This window comes from Hibiscus syriacus, unplaced genomic scaffold, assembly GCF_006381635.1.
Source record: "Hibiscus syriacus cultivar Baekdansim isolate YM2019G1 unplaced genomic scaffold, ASM638163v2 tig00112058_pilon, whole genome shotgun sequence".
Classification (NCBI taxonomy): Eukaryota; Viridiplantae; Streptophyta; class Magnoliopsida; order Malvales; family Malvaceae; genus Hibiscus; species Hibiscus syriacus.
In genome coordinates, this window is record NW_024063246.1 from 30,501 (window position 1) to 55,123 (window position 24,623).

General features: G+C 34.6%; 1 protein-coding gene and 1 pseudogene across 1 annotated transcript; both read right to left on the minus strand.

Annotated features, from left to right (window-relative positions):
• Positions 1-1,096: 1,096 nt before the first annotated feature.
• LOC120174352 lies at positions 1,097-5,633 on the minus strand (annotated as a pseudogene).
• A 6,903-nt stretch (positions 5,634-12,536) lies between these two features.
• LOC120174350 (deSI-like protein At4g17486) lies at positions 12,537-14,965 on the minus strand. Its single transcript, XM_039181236.1, has 4 exons — positions 14,714-14,965; positions 13,481-13,768; positions 13,036-13,113; positions 12,537-12,916 (listed from the first exon to the last, which is right to left on the minus strand). The coding sequence occupies exons 1-4, from the start codon at positions 14,865-14,867 to the stop codon at positions 12,765-12,767; spliced, it is 672 nt and encodes a 223-aa protein (XP_039037167.1). The 5' UTR covers positions 14,868-14,965; the 3' UTR covers positions 12,537-12,764.
• Between the last annotated feature and the right edge of the window lie 9,658 nt (positions 14,966-24,623).

Here is a 24,623-nt window from a genome sequence, read left to right on the forward strand (position 1 = left end):
TTAATCTGATATTCGAATTTTAAATAAGTTTATTTTAGTCACTAAATAAATAAAATAAAGAATAGCATGTTTAATCCCTAATATTTTGATTAATATGAATTAGATTTTTAATTTACTTTTACTATATTTTAGTCACTAATTCTAAATGTTTTCATCTATTTTATTATTTTAAATATATCATTTTAATTGTATTTTTATTGTTTTATTTGTCTATATATTTAAATACTTTTATTATATAGTTATAAATATATAATAATTATTTATATATATTAATAAATTATTTTGATATTTTTTTTAAATATCGAAGAAAAGGACAGTCTCAATACAACTGGATGTCCTATTCTGGTATTTTAAATTAAACAATAGTATTTAAATTAATATTTATCAATATCAAAGGAAAGAGCTATCTTAAATTCTTTTCTGATGTTTTTAAATAAATAAATATTATTTATATAATTTTGAAATAATAGGATTATAAATTAATATATTTTTGAATTTTTAAAATTTTAATACTAGAGACAATTTATAATTAAAAAGTACCAATTTTGGGCGTTGTAGGGGTGCTAATCATTCCCTAAACGTAACCGACCACGAATCCCTTTTTATTATTAAAAAGAACGAATTTTTGGTTATAAACGCAGATCAGCTCATTTTTTAATTGGTGTTTTCTTAAAACTCTTTTAAAAGATAATTTTTAGGTATTCGACCTACCTAACCCAAAAGGACGATGGCGACTCCCAAATTATTTTCAAAACCATTTATTCACATCAATTTCCCCGCTAAATAAATATTTCGTGCCCGGACGAAAAACGGTTACGACACATCCTTTATACAATTATCCAATCGTCGTTATACTTGATCATGCTCGAGCAGCTTTTGAACTTTTTAACATTATTATTATTATCGTCAACATGGATGATGATACGTGACTGGAAGGTAGAGTGTGAAAGTGTTACTCTTACGGTTTCTCTTGCGGTTGACTAGGAAATAAAATAAAAAATATAGGCTTCTGAAGAAATTAATTAATGCTTGAGGATTATATGTTGGGAGAAATATTCCTTTGACGATAATGAAAAATGTAACATAAAAGGATGCTTGATTTTGTGAAAGCACTTGGCGTCTTTATTGACATGTCGCATTCTAGTTAACCTATGGGTGTATAGCGATCATACACATGCATTAGCCTATGACCCACTGGTAGTGTATTGAGATTGAGGGTTTTGGATGTGACGCTCTTGTTGCATTTGATCATCGCTCGCAAAAAGGAGATGGTCACCATCTCTAATCACCTGTATATCTTCAATTTCACCTCCTTTGTTCATCACTTTACCACCAAACATCCCAAATTTCTTAGCACCAATGTCGAGTAACTCCTCAAAACTCCCGGGCACAAAAACAAGCTTCCCAGTGGTCTCTCCCTTCTCAGGACAACTAATCACCACTCTTGCTGAGTAAACTGCAGTACCATCGCCCTTCACACCCATTGGTTGATGAACTGACACCAGTAGATCTTTCTCCACGTTTAGTTTAACTGACATTATTCCAAACAGAGAGTTGTGATAGCTACTAGTCCTACGCCTTGGACGGGATCCACCCCTTGACGACGAGCCATCTGTACCGCCGGCGGTCGCTACAGTGCGGATGAGTGGCTCACTTGTAAACCTCCCAAGGAAACTTGTCTCCTGTTTCTCTGGAATCGACATGACATGCGGAGTTTTCTTCTTTTCACTCCAGGATTTGAAGATCGTCTGTATATCTTCATGCCCTTGATGCTCAGCTAGGTCCCTTGGGGTCCGACCTTGGATGTCGGGTTTATCAATGTCGGCACCATGTTCCAACAGGAATTTGACTATTTCAATGTTGCCTTTGCATACTGCAACGTGAAGAGCTGTGTCACCATTGTACCTCGGACGTGTGATATCTCCTTCGTAACGAACGATTTCTTTGAGTAAGTTCAAGTCGTTCTTCTTGGCAGTGGTGCACAAGAAGTGACCGATATCTCCGACATTGATATTTGCCCCATTTTCCTTTAGCAGTTTGGCTAATTGGTCATGGCCTCCTACTGTTGCCTCCCATAGTGGTACACTTCCTTCTAAGTCTGCAAAACATAGTAATGAACAAAAAAAAAACTATAAGATTAGATGCAGGATCAAGATCAACTGTTTTAAGCAAAAATGGCAGGATTTAATACCTTTTCAGTTAGGATCTGCACCGTAATCCAGTAAGAGAAGAACGCAGTTCTCGCTTCCTTTGGATGCAGCTATATGCTGATTTTATATAAAACACACACACACACACACAACAAAAGTTTTTAAGAGATTAGCACCAATGTTGGGGTGTTAACCAAATCAAAAACTGAAGAATTTCACAAACCAGGGGTGTTCTTCCATTGTTGTCGGACTCATTAGCATGGTGCCCCTTTTTCAATAGCTGGTGCAACAATAAGTCATTTCCCCTGAGTGCGGCAAAGCAAGATTGAGAGGCATATCCATTCTTCCACGTACAAGCATGTTCTGCGTCTCCATTAAAACCCCTTGCATAATTGGACCATCCATGTTTTTCAAATGCTGCCCAATAAAGATTTTCAAAGTTAAAAGGATTGGATTATGTTAGCAAAAGGGTATATTGTGGAGTACAGCATGCATACCTCAAGGAGATTATTCATGATTATGGTCCCATCTCCAACATTGGCCTGAACAATACTAAGGAACGTGGTACGATTTAGTCGTAGTAGTTGGCATAATCGTTTTGTACGAACCGTGAAGAGTTGTGGTCTATAACAAAGGACTCCAATCTCACCACAAAGATCACCTGCTTTACCCTCTCCAACAACCTGAAAACCAGATGGTGTTTAACTCGGTTAGCGTTGATTCATGGTTATTGGATTGATAAAAATAGTATTTGATTGAAACAACTTACATGTTCAACTCCATTTTTTTGAACCAATAGCTCCTGAGAAGCAAAACAAAACATCAGGGACCATGTCTAAAGACAGTTTAAACTTAACCCATATAGCATAATTTTGGACAAAAGAAAGAGTGTTTTATTTATGTTTACCACAGCGCCAGTAACAAGGATGTAGAAATCTGTAGGTGCTTCGTTCTGTAGGATGACATCTTCTCTTGGAGGAAAATATTCAGCTTTCATTTCTGAGACCTTCAATATTTATTCACAAAGATTATATATATGAAAAAACCGCTCAACTATAAAACAGAGGTTTTGTACAAAAGCTTAGCCTGTTTGAAGTGAATTACCAACTGAAAAAGCAAGTCACTCGAAACCCCATGAAACAAGTACACATTATCCATAAGGGAGTCGAAAAGATAATGCGATATGCTAAACTGGATGGCTTTAGGAAGGGAATCGAGCGTCTCTTGCTGCTGCAGGCCCTCGGAATTGATTCGGTACTTGAGACACAAATGTGCAAGCATCTGATCTTGCAGGCGAGGAGGCAATTGGTTTCTCTGAGCAAAGCTTGAAGCAGCTTGAATTGTATCCCTCTGAAAGGCCAAAAGAGGAAAAGATTATTAAAGATGAGTAAAACCGGTGCGTTGATTATGCTGATGAACAATGAGAATTCACTAACGAATATTCTGGTTCTGCTAGTTCCATGGACAACTAAGTTTTGTCATGTTCCCGATCAAATACGCAGTCAATCCGAGGTTGAAGAGCATGTAGAAAGTGTCAAATATCATCTCCTGAGTATTCACAGGATGCAAATCCCCATAGCCGACAGTAGTGAGGGTAGTGATGGACCAGTATACCGATGTCACATATCGAATCGACAAGCTCTGTTCGTGGAAATTGTCTCCCATAGATTCTGAAAGCCATGTTTTTCCAGGATCATGATATTTTGCAGCAATACGATAATAGAAACATCCAGCACAATGAACAGAAAAAAGGGTAACCTACAAAAAAAATCCAAAGTTTCTTAAGTTTCAAGCACATTTCAGGTAACATAATACCAATTCAATTTTGGCTGTTCTCACACAAATAAGTTTGGCACATCGAACCCAAAAGTAGTTGAAGTTCTTGTCTTTCTCCAATCTGTTGAAACCAACAATATCTTATATCAAACAAGTCCAGAGGCAATAAACAAATTTCAACAATTATCGTAGTGAAAAAGGTCTTGTACCTTGAAAACAAAGCACTAACTCTTCGGAGACGCCAAAGGCGAAGCATGTTGAATAGGCCATAAGAGCGCAATGGCCTAGGGGAAATCTTCCGAGCTAGTTCGGATGGTATCGTGGATATAATGTCTAGAACCAACCAGGAACTGCCATACTTCCAAGCAATCTTTTTCGGGTCATCGATGAGGAGATAGGTAGCTTTATCGCGGTAAGCAGCAAAGAAGGTGAGGACAATATCCAGGGCAAAGAATCCATTTAACAACGTTATCAGTAACAGCAAGTGGTGAATCTGGTTTTTCGAGGAATCCAAATTCAAATGGTGAAACCCAAGCCGTGTAGATGACCAGAAGAATCAGAAAAGTGTCCCATACCCTGCAAGGGTTAATTTATTCCTTTCAAATTTCAAAGGCATCAAGTAATGACAAGCAGCTGCAATTGGAACTGATTCGGTTTGATTTAGGTGGAAAAAGGAAGCTTCTAAAGATATGGACACATCAAGCCCTCAACTTTGATCATAAAATAAACATGAAGGGAGAGGTCTGTAGCAACAGAAAAAGCATATAATATTACAGCAAAGAATTTCGAAGTGATTTTCTAGGCTAGGAGCTTGTCAATCGTCGGATTCTCAAACGAAGAATCTGCTTTAAGAATAAAAAAAAGACGCTACTGGAAGGAACAGACGTTGGGATACAAAATTCAGAACACATTCAAAGATCAAACTGTGTTATAATATAGTGTTCATAAATATAACAACGATAAAGACATTCACCACAGAATTAACTTGTAAAAACAAGCAGTGATGATGGATAAAAGAAACAAAATAACAGAACAAGGTAAATATTTTTCATTCACGTAAACATTTCTGGTTTCAGATTAGTCCTTTTCCATATGCCGCAACAAAGTAAAGCGAATAAATAAATAGAGACGAATTTTACAATCCCGATGATTGCAGACGACTGTGTAATTTCTCGCTGACAAAAGACAAGTTTTTTACAGTCTTCTACTGTTCTACCAAAACAAAAGCTCATGAGATTCAATGAACTGATTTTCCGTAAACACTATTCTTTAAAAGACAGAAAACAAGAAGAATAAATGATTCCAAAATAATTCAGGATTGAGAAACAAGAAAGAAGAAGAAGAAGAAGGGGTTGTTTTAATATGGACCTGTAATGAAGATAATAAGGAGAAATGATATAGCTTCTGAGCTTGATTCTTCGGGTACTCCTGTCTCCAAGCGAAGGAAGTATTCCGGTGGATAGACTGTAATGACTACTCTCTCTTGAGAGTTGCTCTATCTCTTCTTCTTGCCCGCACCCTCCAAACATCTCTCTCTATCTCGCCTTATTCTTCCTCCTTTGAAAATGCTCGCTTTCTTTCCCTTATGTAATACTAATATAGCCTTACCTTTTTCCTTTTATCTTAGTCGAAAACGTTTTGAAAGTTTATTTGTACGTACTCATTTTTTGGCTTGCATGAAAATTCCTCTACTACTTGCTACCAAGATTCAATCTAAAGCCTTAAATTTGTATTCCACAACATTAATTAAGTCTCACGTTTGAAGACCATTTTATAATAGAGTAAAGTACACAAATAGTTCCTCGATTATATGATATTGTTTTATTAAGTCCATCGACTATTAAAAGTTATAAAATGATCCTTTAACTATAGAGTATTGCTTTGTTGAGTTTATCGACTATAAAATTTATAAAACGGTCACTCGACTATTCATTGTACTCTAAACTCATCTATTTTTCGTTGAAAATTTGAGGGTATTCTGAGCTAACGTTAACATGTTGACTGTGTTTGGATAAAATATGATCCTAGAATCTCAAATTACTATCATATTTTTATCATCATATTAACATCCAACTTAGACAATTGCCAATTTTATTATAGAAAATGATGAGTTTGGAATATAATGAATAGTTAAGTGACCAAACTTTTAATAGTTGATAGACTTAATGAAAACAATATTATATAGTCAAGAGATCATTTGTATACCTTTATACTAATTTGATTTAATAATTAACTTCCTGCGCATTGTCATGTGTTACTTAATGAATTTCGCAAATGGATACCCTAACAAAGCAATTCTCGTCATTTGACTTTTCTTGCTATACGTACATACATCATCTTTCAGCAATGCATTAACATCGTCAATTCATTGGGCTGGGCTTTCCGTTGAAAGTTGAAAACATCAAACCATGACACGAAAACCTTGGACGGCCTTTACAATTCCCAAGTCCAAATATATATTTTATCTTTGTATTAATTTATAACTTTAGCTGCTGTCTGTCCTTTACCATAGTCCTGCTTGCTTTGTTTCTTAAGCCCATCAAAATTTGTCAATTTACACATACAAATCCATAAAGCTATGCTATGACCGTATGCCTCCATGTTCTTACGAGCCTTAAAAGATTTACATGGAAAAAGAAAACGTTCAACAACTTGCTTTGTTGTTTGACAAAACAGAATTAAACATGAAGATCACCTCTGAAAACGTCACGCAAAACTAGGGTTTCATGTTTAGTATGGTGCCTCAACTCTCAAAAATATGAATGGCTGGTCGTGGTAGGCTTATTTATGCCAAACTTTAGCAGATGGTCGAATAGCAGCATTTGAGCTTGAGATGATTAAATTTGTATTAGATAATAAAAGAAACAAAAATTAAAAACGTCATCACTTATAAATAATTATTTCACACATTTACTTTTATTAATACGTCTTAAGATAATAAACATTTATTATTTTAAAGCTTTATTGATTATTATACAAAATTTAGTAACACCAATTTCTATACTAATAACATTTTTTTATTTTTCTGCTTTAATTGAATTTAACCAAAAGAAAGCTTTGTTCCCAAGGTGGAGTTGTCTCTGGTAGGGGATCATACAGGATGGACATGGGATCCGAACCCGACCCGATCCAATCGGGTTGGGTTTCTTTTTTTAAAAATTTCATGTTCGGGTCAAGTCGGATCAGATTTTTTAAAGGCGATGTTAGGGTCGGGTCGGGTTCCGGTTTAGGGTGAAAAATACCAACCCGACCCAGTCTAACCCGAGAAAAATATATATGTAAATTATATATTTAAGAATAATTACAATAATATCCCTCTATATATTATTTTTTCAATTAAATCACTGTTTTTATTGAATAAAAATAATATTTTTTATTATTTCGAGTCGGGTCGAATCGAGTTCTGATTTTATCTCAAAAAATCAGATCGGGTGGAGAGTATATATTTTTTGGGTCAGATCGGGTCAGGTGAAGGATATAATTTATTTTAGATCGAGTCGGATTGACCTAAACTCGACCCATTCCCAACCTTAATACAAACACTGTTGATATAACACCAAAACAAGAATAGGGTAAACGGAAAGCTTATCTTATCCCTTGCCAGCATGCTTACACAAAGTGGGGCGTGATTGAAAAAACAATGTCCTATATCCAGGGGCTTATGTCCTAATCTTAGTCCTTAGTCTATTATTGTCAAGTGAACATCAGGCCCTGCTCTATATATCTTTTCACATCAGTTTGGCTTGATAACTATCTTGAAAGTGGGCTCTCTCGAGGCGTTTTAACCGAAATATCATTCTTACATTGAATAATTATATGTCATACACTATTTTTTTAAATATTATCGATCTAGCACTTTTTTTAACACGGTGACAATAAAAAGCGAATCGCTATCCGTGCCTTCGTGGAGTTATGTTTGAACTAGCGCCACATAAAAGGAATGCGCAAATCGACATCCACACATTCGCAGGGTTCTAACACATACGTCTCCCCACATTATCACATGTCTCCTCCTCCCCCCTCCCCTCCCTATAAATACTACACCTGACACAACCTTCAAACCACACTCAGATATCAAATTCTCACATTCTTTCTATTATCAATATTTATATTAAGAAGGTAAAATATTTTCTATTGTATTAAAATTATTTAATATTTTTTTTAATTTTATTGTACTATTTTTATTACTTTTTGCAGTTATAAAATTAAAGAAGTGTTGCTACATTTAGATGAGAATCATATCTCGAGACATTTTACCGATACGATAACAATTTTAATTTTTGTTGTTATTTTAATTATTGTGAATGTTATTTAATTTTTAGTATTAGTTTTTATTTTAATTTGTAAATTATTTATTAAATTAGGAGAGATGTCGTATATTAAATCTATTCATTCATAACGTTAAGTTAGAGATATCTACTCATGTCTGGTCATATTTAGCCTTAGCAACTTCTTTGGCAGTATATGAATGCGACAGTGGGATAAAATGCCTATATTTATATACTTATCAACAACAGTCAATATGCAATTGAACTTGAAAGAAGGTAGGAGTCCTTCAATAAAATCCATGCAAATAACTTGCCATGCTTGTTTTGGGATTGGAAGTGGTTGTAGCATTCCCAGTTTAGGAACATGTTCGATTTTTGTCCTCTGACAAACATCACATTGTTGAATGTGTTCCTTAATTGCTGACTTCATCCATTTCCAATAAAAATATTGTTGCACCCTGAAGTAAGTTGCTTGCAATCCCGAATGACCTCCAACAGGGGAATCATGTAGAAGAACAATAATTTGGTTGCGTAAATTTCCTTGACTGCCAATGTACACCCTCTTATTGTAACATAGCACCCCTTGAGTGTAGCTTCATTTCCCATTGTCTGTGTCATTCAAAGCAACACTTGCTATCTTTTCTTTGTTGTTTTCAACCTCCTGAACCCAAAATGGTATATTTGTTGTAACCGTGAGTTGGTTTAATGCAGCCTCATTATTCATCTGTCTCAATAAAGCATCGGCAGCCTTATTACTCTTCCTTTTACGATACAGGGTCACATAATCTAACCCCAGTTACTTTGTAAGGCCCTTCTTTTGAATTGCAGTAGTATTTTTTGTTCGAGAAGGTGTTTCAAAGACTCATGGTCAGTCTTTATTATAAAAGTACCTCATTCAATATAATGCCTCCATTTTGTGACAACCATTAAAATAGCTAAGTATTCTCTTTTATAGATAGAAATATCAGAATGCTTTGGGCTCAAAGCTTTACTCAAAAAAGCCACAGGTCGTCCTCATTGAGATAACAACTCCTATTCTTTTAGAACTAGCGTCAGTCTCTAAGCAAAATGGTTGTGTAAAATCTGGCAGAACACAGGGGCTGTACACATTGCTTTTTAGCAATTGTATAAAAGCATCCTTAGATTCTACTGTCCATTTAAAGGCATATTTCTTTAGCATGTTTGTCAAAGGCCGACTAATTGCTCCATAGTGTTTAATGAATTTTCTGTAATAGCCAGTAAGCCCCAAGAACCCCCTAAGGCCTTCAAATTCTTTGGAAATGGACAATTTCTCATTGCCTCAACTTTGCTAGGATCAGTAGCTACTCCATTTGCAGAAATAATGTGCCCAAGATATTCAACCCTATCCTGTCCAAAAAAACATTTGCTCCTTTTTTGCAAACAACTTGTTAGCTTGTAGTAACTTCAAGACCACTTCTAAATGTTGTAGATGTGACACCCAACAAGGACTATAAATCAATATGTCATTAAAAAAAAAAGCTAAAACAAACCTCCTTAAATAGGGTCCGAAGAGCTCATTCATGAGAGATTGGAATGTGGCTGGGGCTTTTGTTAATCGAATGGCATCACTTAAAATTCAAAGTGACCATGGTGGGTGCGAAATGCAGTCTTTTGGATGTCTTCCTCCTTGATACGAATCTGCCAATAACCTGAGCGCAAATCCATTTTAGAGAAGTATTGAGCTCCACATAGTTCTTCTAATAAATCTTCAACCACAGGAATTGAAAATTTATTTTTTATAGTCATAGCATTCAGCTGTCTATAATCCACACATAAGCGCCATGAACCATCTTTTTTTCTAACCAACAAGAAGGGAGATGCGAAGGGACTTTTACTAGTCTGATTATCGAAGAATTTAGCGTCTCCTTAATCTAGTTTTCCACTTCTGTCTTCTGGTGGTGGGGAAATCTGTAGGGTCTCAAATTAATAGGTTCAGCTCCTTTTTTTAAGTTGAATAGCTGGTCTTGAGTTCGAGAAGGAGGTAAGCCTTGAGGTTCATGAAAAGCATCCTCATACCGCTCCAGTAATGTTTGCATGTCTACTGGAACTACCATTTCTTCTGCCTCGGTGCTCAATAAATAAATTTCACCCACTAAGTCCTCGTCCTTGGAAGTTAACCGCTGTAATTTATCACCAGAAATAATTTTCATAGTAGTAGACTGTTCCACCATGTAGCTCAACTTCAGTGCTTTCCTTCACAAATTTGATAGTCATTTGATTAAAATCCATGCTAATCGGGTTGTATTTGCGCATCCAATCAACCCCCAAAACCATGTAGTTGCCTCCTAAGTGTAGTACTCAAGAATCGTGCTCAAAATGATGTCCCTTCATCTTCCAATGCAATTGTTTTCTCATAGCAGTACTATACATTTTGTCACCACCAGCTACAGTAATTGCCAAAGGTTTGTTGGACACTACCTCAGTCCCCCTCCTTATCCCATCCTTTTGTTACGAAACTGTGAGTACTTCATGAATCGATAAATATACTCAGGGGTGTACCTTTGATAGAACCCAAAATTCTCAAGGTTCTATGTCCCACACTCCCTCAGAGAGCACTTACAGAAATCTCCAAAGCACCTTCATCACCCTCACTATTGACACACATCTCTTCAGGCATATGGTGTGGAGTGTGTAACTCCGGAATTATGTCTTCCTCGCCAGTATCGTGAACTTTGTCCTCCTCCTTCATATTCAATTGCTTAGGTTTGCATTGGTGACCAGGACTGAACTTTGTCCTCTAGTTTCTTCCGAACGAACTTTCAAATCCTGAAAACGTGCTTCCCATCGAGTGTTTGTGTTTCTCACCTCTTGGGAATATTGTCCTCTGACTGATCGATAGGTTGCTCTTGAGGCTCCAATGGTGGTGTTTCTACCATTGTTTGATGTTTCTTTTGTTTACGCAGTTTGATAGGAAAAAAATCTACTTTTGGATCAAAATAACCTTGCTCTGATTACCAATTTGTCGCAATTTGGGGTTGTGAACTAGGGATTCGAGAGAGATTTAGAAGAGAATGGAGAAAGGGTTCGAAGATTTCAAAATTTTCATAAGAAAATGCCGTTTACATAATTGTGCATATATAACTAAAATGTGGACACTAACAATTATTTGTTTTCACGTGTCATAACAGATTTGTCCTGCCTCAACGGTTCCCTGCCAGCTAGCTGTTTCCTTCCTTACAGCTCACCACTCAATTCCTGCTGCATATTTATGATTTCTTCATAATGGGTTCTGTTCCTCTGTGACCCATTACTGCCCAACAGGTTTGTCAAAACGTTGTCGTTTCCTTCATCAAAATGTAATTTCACATTTCCCCCAATCTTCTCTTCCCCAAGCCCTACTTTTGCAATCATTCTCCCTTTCTTTCCCCATTCATCATGACAGTCTCAAAGGAAATGACACTTCTTTCCTAAAATTGTGAACAAAAAACTAAAAGAAGGAAAACTGATAGAAGCTGTTGATCGGATGCTAGTTGAAGCAGGAGACATTGATGACAAACAATTGCAAAGTCTGGTTGAGATGCTTTGTGGTGCATACAAGAGCGGGCGAAACTAAGGCCGCGCATGGCACAAATGGTTGAGATGCTTTGTGGTGCATACAAGAGCAGGCGAAACTAAGGCCGCGCATGGCACAAGTGGTTGAGATGCTTGAAGGGCGTGTAGTGGTAGAAGAACACCTGACACACAAATGGTTATTGTTGATATGTTATCCACAGATGAAGAGGATTGTGATATCATTACAGGCCAAAACTCACCGTAATGGGATCGGATGCAGACCGCAACATTCCTACCTCGGCTTCATCTTATTTTTCAATGTCCGTACTATCCGGACGATAGTTCCCTCTTACATACTATCAAAGCTCAATTCAGCTCGAGTTTTTTTCCTTTTCTTTTATTTTTCATTTTCCGAATCGGCAAATAGAACAATGAAAATATAGATTTTCGAAGAAATTCCAGAATTTGATCTTCTTTTATATGCAAAAAGGATGCATGTAAACAGTGTACAACCGTTTATCTTGTACCTAAGATAAGACGAGGCAATGACACTGCCATTGGCTCTTGGTGAACTTTCCTCTGTCACTTTTTGGTTTTCATCTTGAAACCCAGTTTTCTGCAGAAACATTGAATTTGACCTTCTGGAAGATCATCTCTGGATGTTGTCAAAAATAATATGTTTACTTGGTCAAGTTACTTAAGCGAAGAAGAAAAAAAGCATAAAAGTAATACTAGTAATAAAAAGATAGCACTGAAAGGTCCATTAAAAACACAAAGACAAGAGAATCTGCAAACTACTAGCTGCATCTAATCTTTATGCAACTGATGGAAAACCTCACAATAAATTCTCTGTAAATCCCATTTGGGGTCCATGAGTTCAATGTAACCACCCGTACAAGCATTAACAACAAACTATATTTCAAGAGTCAGATTCTTCTGCTCAAATAATAACAATGGGAGAAAAGAAGACACTAACATCAAACAAAAGGCGTGCTAGTATTGCAAGCTCAGCAACTCTGCTTCAAATTTGGCGAAGACCATCATAATAACCCTTCGCTTAAGGCATCTTGCAACACCCTTGGGCTTCTTTAATAAACGATATTTCCGAATTTCCATCATTTGATGAGAATAAGTGCTTCTCTTGATCTGTATCGTCAATTTCAGGTGAATCGCGGGGGGTGGAAGTTGAGGCAGATTCAACTCCATCTTCTGGAAGCAAGCAGCCAAAAGAAATCAGAATAAAGTTCGATATTAGTGTTGTATCATGGAAGGGTGTAAATGGCCGGATCGATTTTTCAAACCAACCCAGAAGACGTAGTGAATCTTACCTATGTCGTGGTATTCAGGCAACTCCTTCACTTTAGTTACTTGAAGGCTTTCAGGAAGCAAACAACTGCATAATGAACCTACATTTTTGACAAATTATGAAATTAACAATTTTCAACGTGTTTTGCTTATTCAAGAACAAGCCAAAAGCAAAAATAATATGGATGATGAGAAGTAGACTAAATGACAATCTATGCTTGGCCTCCTACTAGTGATTGTTTTCCCTCCAATGGAAGGCCAAGGACCAGTATCAACTATCCTACAAAAGTAGCTACAAACATAAACAATTCTTAAGGCTCCTACCAGAAAAAGATCTAAGCTCTCGCTTGATGTAAGGAAGAGCAAGGCCTTGCTTGATATCATCCAATGTAACAGATACATATGTGTGCATACATAAAATTCTTGTGCCTACGAGAATGTGATAAACAGTTGGAAGGGTTGGCATACCTAGTCGAGCCATCCGGTTCACCCATCCAGGGATAGATTTGCCCATCAATCTAAGTGCCATATCATCCGTAAAGTGATTACAGTTCTTGGAGATGAGGTGGTAAGTATCTCCATGATACTCGGAAGCTACATCCTCGATAAATGATCTGAATTCCGAGGAAAGCATGTTTATGCGTCCTAATGAGATGGAACATCGATAAATAAAACCAGGGCAGCTTCTTGGTTCCACTTCAAAAACTCCACTTATTGGAAAATCATGGGCCCCAAACCCATACTCTTTCCCGTGAACTGTTTGATAAAATATTGAGATATACTTTAGCTTCCTAGATTACAAAGATCATCAACATACAAACTAAAATTCAGGTCATATTGCAAAAAAAGAAGGGCTCTAATCTCTTCCTTCTGGCCAAAACAACTTAATTTCAAATGCAAACGACTAAATTGGAAAGAACGAATTTAGCAATATGTTGTTTTATTTCAAACATGCTATTTCTTTGAGAAAGTGCTGCATTTCAATCCCAACAACTAACAAGAAATGCCTAATCTTAAATCCAACTAGCAGGAGATAGTCCTGCGGCTTCACCACAATATGTTTATCTAGTCTAAATAATAAATACTTGGAAGTAAAACTGAAGAACTTTATGACCAAAAGAAAATACGTTATTAGCTCCATATAACACATAAAACCCTGATTAACAATTATAAAAAAAATAAGAAAAAAATATTTCAAATATATATAGATATATTTAGGTTCATACTGTGGTGTATTTCCAAATTTTAACAAACATTTTTTCTTTTACCACCATACCATGTCAAAAACGAAATATTTTTTACACTAAGCCGATGTTTCTCCAGCTCATATACAAACAAGAATTAAAGGAAAACCGGGTATGAATTCATTGTGTTAATACAAAGATTTAAGTAATCTTCAAAGGATCTTATTTTCTCCATATCAGTGAAATCATTACAACCCTCACAAAATTTCCTTTCCTAAAAGAAAACCCAAATATATATATTTAGTTCTAAGCTAAATATTGAAGATAATCACATAAAATCAATTAGAAAAAAACTGCAGACCTGTATCTGTTTTCTATTAGGGGAAACCAAATTCTCCATTTTGAAGCAATAAGGAGATACATAAGTCATTAACCAATACTTATAAAAGATACGATTAAAAAATTGATACAAAAAGACTAAAAAACAAAATGGAAGGATTGAGAAGATGGAACAAACCTTCAATACCGGAGTGGTAAATCCCGAAACCAAACCAATAAGTGTAATTATTGTAAGGAGTGAGGTCATAGACATTCAAAATCACATCGGTTTCATTGTGATTTCTCGCACTTCGATTCCCAGAGCTGGAATCAGAGACTTTCGCTGTCCCCATTTCCCCCTTTATATTAACACAGAAAAAGGTTTGCAAAACAAAAGATTTCCACAATTCTCCACGAAATCTTTTCCTTGTTTATTAGTGTACAAGTATATTTAAGGCTCAAAGGTTGATGAATCTGTTGAAAGCTGAATAATATACACCGATATATAATAATATATTTATAATATCTACTAATATATTAATAATACGTACTAATATATTAACAATATCTACTAATGTACTAATAATACGAACTAATAAATTAAAATATGTACTATTCGTGCTAATAAATTAATAACATATACTAAATATTAATAATATATAATAATATATTAATTATATGTACTAATATATTAGTAATATTTAAAAATATTTTAATAATATATACAAATATATTAATAATATATTATTAATATATGTCATAACCGTCCTTCGGGTGGACCCGGAATCAGACTTCGACTTAATTTCGATATGTTAGAGCCGTCACCGATCATTTAAAATTAGGTTGATTGGACACTTCAACTTATTATTTATCTGATCAGCGTTTTACCAAAAATTAATCGAATTCGGGAGTTGATTACAGTAAAGGAACGATTAGCACCATTGTACTGCCCATTCGGTACCAATTTAATTTATCAGTTGTCTTAATTACGAAAGTTGAAAATTAAATTAAAATTTAAAAGTTCGATCTGAATTACGTACCTTCGATGATTTTGAAATTGTTCTAAAAACAACCGAATTAGTATTTAAGAAAAAACTAAAAGGAATTAATATAAAATATAAAAGAAATAATAAAATTAAATAGAAATTAATTAAATAAAATAAATAAAAGAGAATTCAAATTAAAAGGATTAAATTGGAAATAATTGAAAATCAAGGATCAAATTGAAGTTAATTGAAAGTTGCAAGGAGAAAAACGAAAGTTAGGGGTTAAATTGCAAAAATATAAAAAATGCACAAGGATTAAATTCAAATAATTCAAAATTTCAAGGCCAATTTACAACAAGTGACCGTAACATATTATTCTTCAAAATACCAGGGACTTCTGAAATAATTTAAAATACTTCTAATTACACTCCAGTCCCCACTATAAATACCCCCAATATTAGAGAAAAAAATCATTCTTCCACTTATTTCAACAAAATCTCTCCCCCACTCAAATTCTCTCAAATATTCCCCACCGGCCTATGGTCGACCACTTACCGATGAGTCCGACCACCGCCCAGTCGCCGCTCTGGCCACCATCTTCAATGGTCAACGAGCCCTAAACATACCTCAAAAGCTTCATCTTCACTCCCCGAACCCAAAACTGAAGCCTAACTACCTAAAATACAACCCAAACGAGGTAGATATAACAAAAAAAAGTATTGACTTTACCTTTTCCGACGAGCTTTCCAGCGACTGTTGCTTATCCGAGCCTAAATCGACGTTCGCTTCACCCCCTTGAGATTTATTTTGCTATTTCTTAATGCTATTTGCTTACCTTTTTTGTGTTTTGGCTATATGGTTGCTTTCGGTTTCTCTTGGTTGAATACTATGAGTTTTTGTGGCTTTGATTTACTTGGTTTGATTCTTAAGATATTTGGTGCTTCGATGCTTTTCCCATTGTGTTTTCTTTTGTGCTTCGCAAGAGACTTTATATAGCCTCGAATCCGGCTGTTTTGAGTCCCTAAAATGAATCTTCTCTGGATATTCGGTCGACTCTGTTCCGTTTTAAGTTCGTGCGAATTGTTGTTGGAGAATCGAGCCGATTTTTTTCGTTCGTGTTGACCGAAAATCACGGGACGGTTCAGTCCCGATTTGTTTGGTCGGTTTTTGAACTTGCGCGTGTTGCCATCCGCTCTATCCCTCTGTGTGGTGCCGTTGATATTTTGGGGTTTACACAACCCTAACCTATTGCTGGGGTTACTGGGATGGGTCAGGCCTATCCTTAACTGAACTGACTCGCTGGGTGAGGCCTGCTTGCTCGGTTGGGCTGCACTCTGGACCGATTAGACTTAGATCGTACCTTGCTTTGGTCTTGAAATAATTAAATAAATAAAATGAATAAAAAAAGAAAGATAAATAATGGAAAATAAAATATTATTATTAATAATATGTATGTATTAAAATTATATATGTTATATTTCAAAAACAATATAATATGTTTTCAAAGATTATATAATATAGATGTTTACAAAAACCGTTTAAAAAACTATATATTATATGTTTTCAAAAACCATTTTTAAAAAATTATATATTATATGTTTTCAAATTTTTTTTTTAAACTATATATTATATGTTTTCAAAAATATTTTCAAAAACTATACTATATATCTTCAAAAACTATATATATTATATATTTTTGAAATTATTATATATATTATCATATATACTAAATAAGACCCTTGAAGTTCTGGACGAAAATGGGTGTGTACAATATATTAATAACATGTACTAATATATTAATAATATGTACTAATAAATTAATAACATATACTAATATATTGGTAATATGTACTAATATAGTAATAACATGTACTAATATATTAATAACATGTACAAATATATTAATAATATGGACTAATATATTAGTAACATGTACTAATATATTAATAACATGTACTAATATAGTAATAATATATACTAATATATTAATAATATGTACTAATATATTAATAATGTGTTCCAATATATTAATAACATATACTAATATAGTAATAATATGTACAAAGGAAAAAGTGAGGGTTTTCATCCAAATCATAAAGGAAAGGGGTGTACCTAAGGAAGGAGCATCATTTCGGGATTTAAAAATCTAGATAGTGTGTTTCTAATCCTTTGGAGGGTTAAGGATTCATAAGCAAGATGATTTGTTAAGATTTTGATATTTGAGCATTATAGGGTTTATACATGATTTCACTATTAAAAGACGTTTTAAATGTAAGGAATGTATTTTTATAACACTTTAAGGCCCTAAGCAACTTCCTAAAGTTTTTGCAAATGATTAAGAACCAAACTAAGACCTTTGGGGATGATTTTTTGGTGTTTTTCGAGCTTAAATAAGATATTTATGGGTTCGAGTATTGATATTGGATGAACAATATTGATACTCAATGAATTGGGATGAAATATGGGTAATTTTAGTAAGGAGTATAGCTACTGAGGAGAGGAGTATTGATGCTAACCCCTTGCTATCGATATCGGGGTTGTAGTATCGATATCGCGGGTATTTATACCGGAGAACTGGTATCCATACCGAAAGATTGGTACCCATACTGGATAAGTTGGTGTCCATAGTAGATGAATTGGTATTCATACCGAAGGTTTGATATCAATATCAAAGTGGTTTAGTGACTTCAAGATGTCAAATAGACTCAAGAGTGAGGAGTTTAATATCGATTGAGATATTTCATCTATATCAAATACGGGAGGTTGCTAAAACGTCCTTGGGGATTGCAATTACCAAATTACATTTATTGGCCCGTAAGAGCTAAAGATGATATATAATGGCAGAATTTAATTTGTAGGGGACCTAAATGACCAAAGATACCTAAAAACACTCGTACGAGTGGTTTACAACCGATGTAACCATATTAAGCATAATACATCCAAGTATCTTCAGTCGAGTTCGTATCTAGTAGTATATATTAGTACATATATTATTAATATATTATTTTTTAAATTATTATTATTATTAATATATTAATATATATTATTAATATATTAATACATATTATTAATTTATTATTACATATTATTTATATATTAGTGCATATTTTTAACATATTAGTATATATTATTAATATATATGTTCATATTATTAAAATATTAGTATATAATTTTAATGTATTAGTATATATTATTGATATATATGTATACATTATTAATATATTAGTGCATATTATTTAAATATTAGTTTGTATTATTAATATATTAATGCATTAGTACATATTATTACTATAATAATACATATTATTAATATAATATTACATATTAAGAATATATTAGTTCACATTATTAATATATTAATATATATTATTAATATATTTGTAACCCCTAGACCCGGCCTATGCGTTTCGACTAAGTCTAGTGGATCACATTCATGATTCTTAAAGACATTTTTCCGAAACCGTTATTCTATCAACGTAAAATCATATTTATAAATGACATTTATAAATTATACTATAAAAAAAGCCAACTCATAATTATGAGAAAAATAACAAGTTAATTAAAACATGTCTTAAAAATCCAAATTTTAATAAACCAATATAAATTAGCAAAATGAGTACTCATTATAAAATTCAATACTTTTAAAATAAGGCCTATGTTACCATAATAGAGTCAACTTAAAAGATAAAACATTACAATACGATATACTTCAAGAGATATGTTGATCCTCCAAGTGCTTGATCCAAGTATCTAACCAACAATATATGAAAGGGGAAAATATTTTCGAAAAGTGAGCTAGGCTCAGTGTGTCCCAATAGTACAATAAAATCATAGTAGATACAGTAAATGAGTAGTAGTTCAGAAATTCATCATCAAACCATAATGAAGTTTAACTTTTAAAACTCGTAATTTAAAACCCTTCTCCTGTACACCATCCTCAATTTCCCCAAAACTGCGTCCATAGGGCTTACCTTAAGCACACAGCAGAAAGGAAGCCAACCTAAAGATAGGCTTTGGGACCTGTATCCTTAAGTCCGTAAGTCCGTAGGGCTTACCCTAAGCACACAGCAAAGGGAGCCGACCTAATGAAGCATCTTGAGGCCCGTAAGACTACCCAAGAGTCACATTAGGTCCATAAGGTTTACCAGCTTGATCAAAGCTGTACCTCCGTAATGCAATCCAACCCAAAATTAGTATTTCAAAAATACTATTTATGCAGTAAGCATAATTTCCATAATTCCATATTCAATATTATCATATACCAATGAAAACCAATAATCATATATCAGTCATATTCTATAAACCATCACCAGTAAATAGGTGGATTAATAAAACATTAAACCATAGCTTTCAATGTACCATATTTCAAAACATATAAAACAATCAAGTAGTACACAAGGAACACACCTCGACAATAGGTTCAAATAGTAGATCTAGTGATTGCTGGCTTCGCCACGCTCTGCTACTGTTTTCGAACCTAATCCATAATAACACTATATTACTAATGGGTAACAAAATTAATTTCTGAAATCATAAAATTTACGGGTCTTACGGGTGAATACTGGCACACACGGCTTAACTAATCTAGAGGAGCTGGGTCGAGCTGTCGAACGATCAGGAGAGTCTCTTGTACCTTCAAACATTAATAATTTATCAGTACCAAGTCTTACTCAACCATTCAAAGCTTAAATTCTTTAGTACATAAGCATTTTCAGGTTTGACTATCAATTTGAAGGCTTTCGAGTCTGAATTTGACCAAACGGAGTGCGGAATCAGGGCGTCGAACAACATAAAGTATGACTTTTCAAAAATTCAAATTCTTGTTCAAAATCAAAGTCAACAGGTTTGACTGATGATTTGGAGGCCTTATGGTTCGAATTTGGCGAAACGGACTTCGGAAACGTATTCGACAAGTCGAAAAATGTCAGAATAGGTATACTCGAACAAAATCAAAGGTCGTTTAATGGCCGTTTAAAGTTATGGTCAAAGGGGTTCAATAGTCTATATTCGAAAATTACAAAAAATATCACCTTTATTAAAAATAATTACTAAAATATCACCGTTTTACAAATAATTCCCAAAATGTCATCGTTTTAAAAATAATTACCAGAATGTCAATGTTTTTAAAAAATTACCAAAATGTCACATTTTTCAAAATAATTCCCAAAATGTCATTGGGTCGGGTCGGGTCAGACCGGTCAACCCGGTTCAGACCGGTCAAGCCGGTCAAAACATCACCCAACTGTTCGCATCTTTTCCCACGTGCAAGGGCGCGTGACACCTCCTCCGGTCTCCAAATATTCTTGCAAAAATTTCCAAAAATTATTTTAAGCGATTTTGAGTCACTTACCAACCTCGATTCAATTTTTTTAACGGTGGAGAGCTCGATTTTAACTCGGCCGAATCTTTGACCGCTCCACCTCCCACACGCGCCGCCGCCTACAGAGACAAGGACGACACCGTCGGGCTCAGAACGACACCAGGAACACGATGGTGCGAGAGGTATCGAAAATCGATCAACGATCGGAGATGAATTTAAGATTTTCTCGGCGGTGGTGCTAAAAAAACGTCGAGACTTTGACTCGAAATTCATGTCGTTTGGCAGCGTTTCGCTATAATTGGTTTACTGGGTTTTGATCACGGGTCGAAGATGAACACGACGGTGGTTTCAATTTTACGATCGGAAGTCGGACGACGTCGGGATCGGACTTGAAAGAAGGATAAAGGAGAAGGGAAATTGAGCTTGTGTTTTCTGATTTCAAAATCAGAAAACACGCATATAACATATAATCTGCCGACACTCCTTGGGTAAATTCAAGGCTTGGTCCCTGAGTTTTCTTTACTTCTAAAATGGCCTACAAGTTTTGAAAACTTTTAATTTAGTCACCAAATTTTACCAAATTACACTGATTTAATTTTTTTTTTCAAATTTTTTGGGTTGTTACAATATTAATACATATTATTAATATATCAGTACATATTATCAATATATTAGTACATATTATGAATATATCAATACATACTACTAAATGTCCTGACCCCATTAGCAATCAGAGTCTAAGTAATCAAGACCTTAGGGACATCACCAGCAGCTCTAACCACGTCCTGAATCAGCTACAATAACTATCTACCGAGAATCTCATCTAGCACGACTATCGTAGGCTCAGACTAGAGTCAGGACCTCCCCTAACAGAGGTCTTCATATCTATCTCAGGAGCAGGTGGCGGGTCCAAAGTAGAGTCATCTATGGGGTCAGTAAACCTAACAGCAAAACCTTACCTGCGGCCAAGCCGACGACCTCATCTAGCACTCATAGAGAAGGATCTCAAATTCACTACAAGAGGTAAACTTAGGGATAGATTGGTACTGGAGTACTGAACACATTTAACTTGTAAAAATGGGTAACATGGCCTTAAAGAAATTTTGTAAAACGTTTTCAAAATAGTGAAAATTTTATGTGTGACCTATTTACAGTCTGAGGTTTAAAAACCAAAAGCTATGATATCAATTAAATGTAACCCACTAAACTCAGCTTATGCGTTAACACTAGGTCTAATGGATTACATTAAAAATTCTTAAAACATTTTTCAATACGTGATTCGATAATTTATAATATTATAATTAAAATCTATAACAATAAAATAGATAACGATAAAAACCAAACTTGTAATTATAAAAAATATAAATGACTAAGTAAAATAAAATATGTCATAAATGCATATCGAGGTAATTCGAATACCAGTAACAAAAGTAGTAAATGTAATAAAATAAGTACTTCAAAATAAAGACACGTGTCACCGTAATTGAAAGCAGTTCGGAAGATAAAAACATTTCAACCTAAGGGAGCTATCCAAAAGTATCTAAAAGGGGTAAAAGAGTTTGAAAAGTGAGTTAGGGTTCAATGTGTCCCAACAGTGCAAATAAATCATAATGGTGAAATAATCAAGTAATAGTTCAATAAAATATCATAAAAAATCATAATGAAGTTTAAGTTTTAAAACTCATAGTTTACCCTCCTCCCGTACACCATATGGAGTTCCCCAGAACTGCATCCATAGGGCTTACTTTATACCTATTGGGTATAAAGAACCTACCTAAGGGAGCATCTTGGGGCCTGAGAGCCTACCCAAGGGTCGCCTTAGGTCCGTAAGGATTTACCAACTTGATCAGAGCTGAACCTCCATACTCCAGTATCCTACCTAAATCAGTATCTCAATAAAACTGTTCACATAATAAGCAGTAATTCCATGATCCGTAATTGGCATAATCATATTTCTAGTGAAAATAAATATCGAGATAACATATATCATTCAACCATAGTTCATAAGCCATTAATCAGTAAATCAATAAATCATAATTTTTGGTGAAACATATTTCAAAGCAGATAAAACAATCATGTAGCACATAGGGAACACACCTCGTAAAATTAAAATTAGACTGCAAATCTACTGAGCACCAGCCTCGCCACGCTCTACAGCAGTGCTCGAACCTAATTCATAGTAAACAGAGTTAATTTCAAAGTAATATTCTAATCTAGATATTCATAAGGTTCAAATTTCATACGAGTGACTTCTGGCTCACGAGGTATAGCTGATCGAGAGGAGCTAGGTCGAGCTGTCGAGTGATCAGGAGAGTCTCTGTACCTTCAAACAACAATATATCATCAGTCTCTAGCCTTAATTTAATTATCCATAAACAAAATGCTGAAGTACATATGCATGTTCGGGTTTGAAGGCCAATTTGGAGGCTTTTGGATTCGAATTTGGGGGAAAAACTTCAGATTCGGACCTAGGACATCGAAAAACATAAAATATGACTTTTTAAAAATTTTGACTTTTTTAGTCAAGGCTTTCGGGTTCGAATTTGGCAAAACGGATTTCGGATCCGGTCAAAGGCATAATCTAAGGTCGTCTCCTGCTCCACTTGCTCAAAGATGGGGAGCAAGGAGCTATCAAGAGGTTGCTTGGCCTTGATCTCCTCGGACATGGTAGGCTTGACCTGCAATTCTGCTAATAAAATGCCATCGTCATATAACTTTATCCCGACCATTAAGGGCCTCAAATTAGCTATAGCCTTTTGGCTTAAAGCATTCTATTGAAAACATTTTGATGTTTCAATATAACAAATTAAGTATAAATGAATTTTAAGATTTTCCAAATAAATTTTCTAAGTATATTCGATTTAATTATTCGAATATCAAAATATTACTCCAAGTCTTTCAAAGATCTATTTCAATCCTTACTAAAGTGTAAAATTGTGTTTTATACTCAAAAAATTTTTGAAACAATTTTCACAAAGTATTTCGAACAAAAAACGAGCCAAAGATTCAATTTTTTAAAGAATATATCAATGCACTATGTCATGCATCGATGCACTTCTAATTAAATTGAATTTTGAATGCATTTAGTGTACCGATGCATAAGCCATTCAACAATGCACCTCAGCTATTTTTCAAACATCGAATGCATTTTATGCATCGATGCACACACCATGCATCGATGCACTTCAGGCTTGTTTAAACATCGAATGTGTTTTATGCATCGATGTACCCTCAGTGTACCGATGCACTAAGTCTTCCAACGGTCGAAATATTTGAATTTTACTCATAGTGTATCGATGCACTAGCCCTATGCATCGATGCATCATATGCTCCTACCTGTTTTATTAATTGTTTTCACACTATAACGGCTCTAATGACTCCATTAATGATCTCCAACATTCAGAAGTGATTTAAGGTGTATTTAAACAAGCTTAGGAGCCATTGATCAATAACAATCATCAAGAAACAAGAGATAATCAAAGAGAAAGCATCAAACCTCAAGTTTGAGTAATTTCAAGCCTATTTCATTCAATATTCATTTTTGCTTTCAAGAACACTTGGTGTGCTTAATTGTATTTATTATTGAGTGTTCTTTCTTTGTTCTAGAATTGTGCAAACACATTTGCATTGTGAGGTTTTTCATTAAGTTTGCAAATTTGTAATATTCTCTTTGAGAAAGAGTGTTCTCAAGAATTGGGGTATATTCTTGAGGGAGTTATAAGGTTATCTCTTTGGCCTTAAAAGAAAGAACAAATTAGTGAATTTGTTGGAAAATCCTTAGTGTGGATATCTAAGGTAGTGGA

Coding starts and splice junctions, on each gene's coding strand:
- LOC120174350 (XM_039181236.1), bottom strand. CDS start 14,867: ATGGGGACAGCGAAAGTCTCTGATTCCAGCTCTGGGAATCGAAGTGCG. Junction 13,769..14,713: donor TTACCACTCCGGTATTGAAG/GTTTGTTCCATC, acceptor TTTATCAAACAG/TTCACGGGAAAGAGTATGGG. Junction 12,917..13,035: donor GCCTGAATACCACGACATAG/GTAAGATTCACT, acceptor GCTTGCTTCCAG/AAGATGGAGTTGAATCTGCC.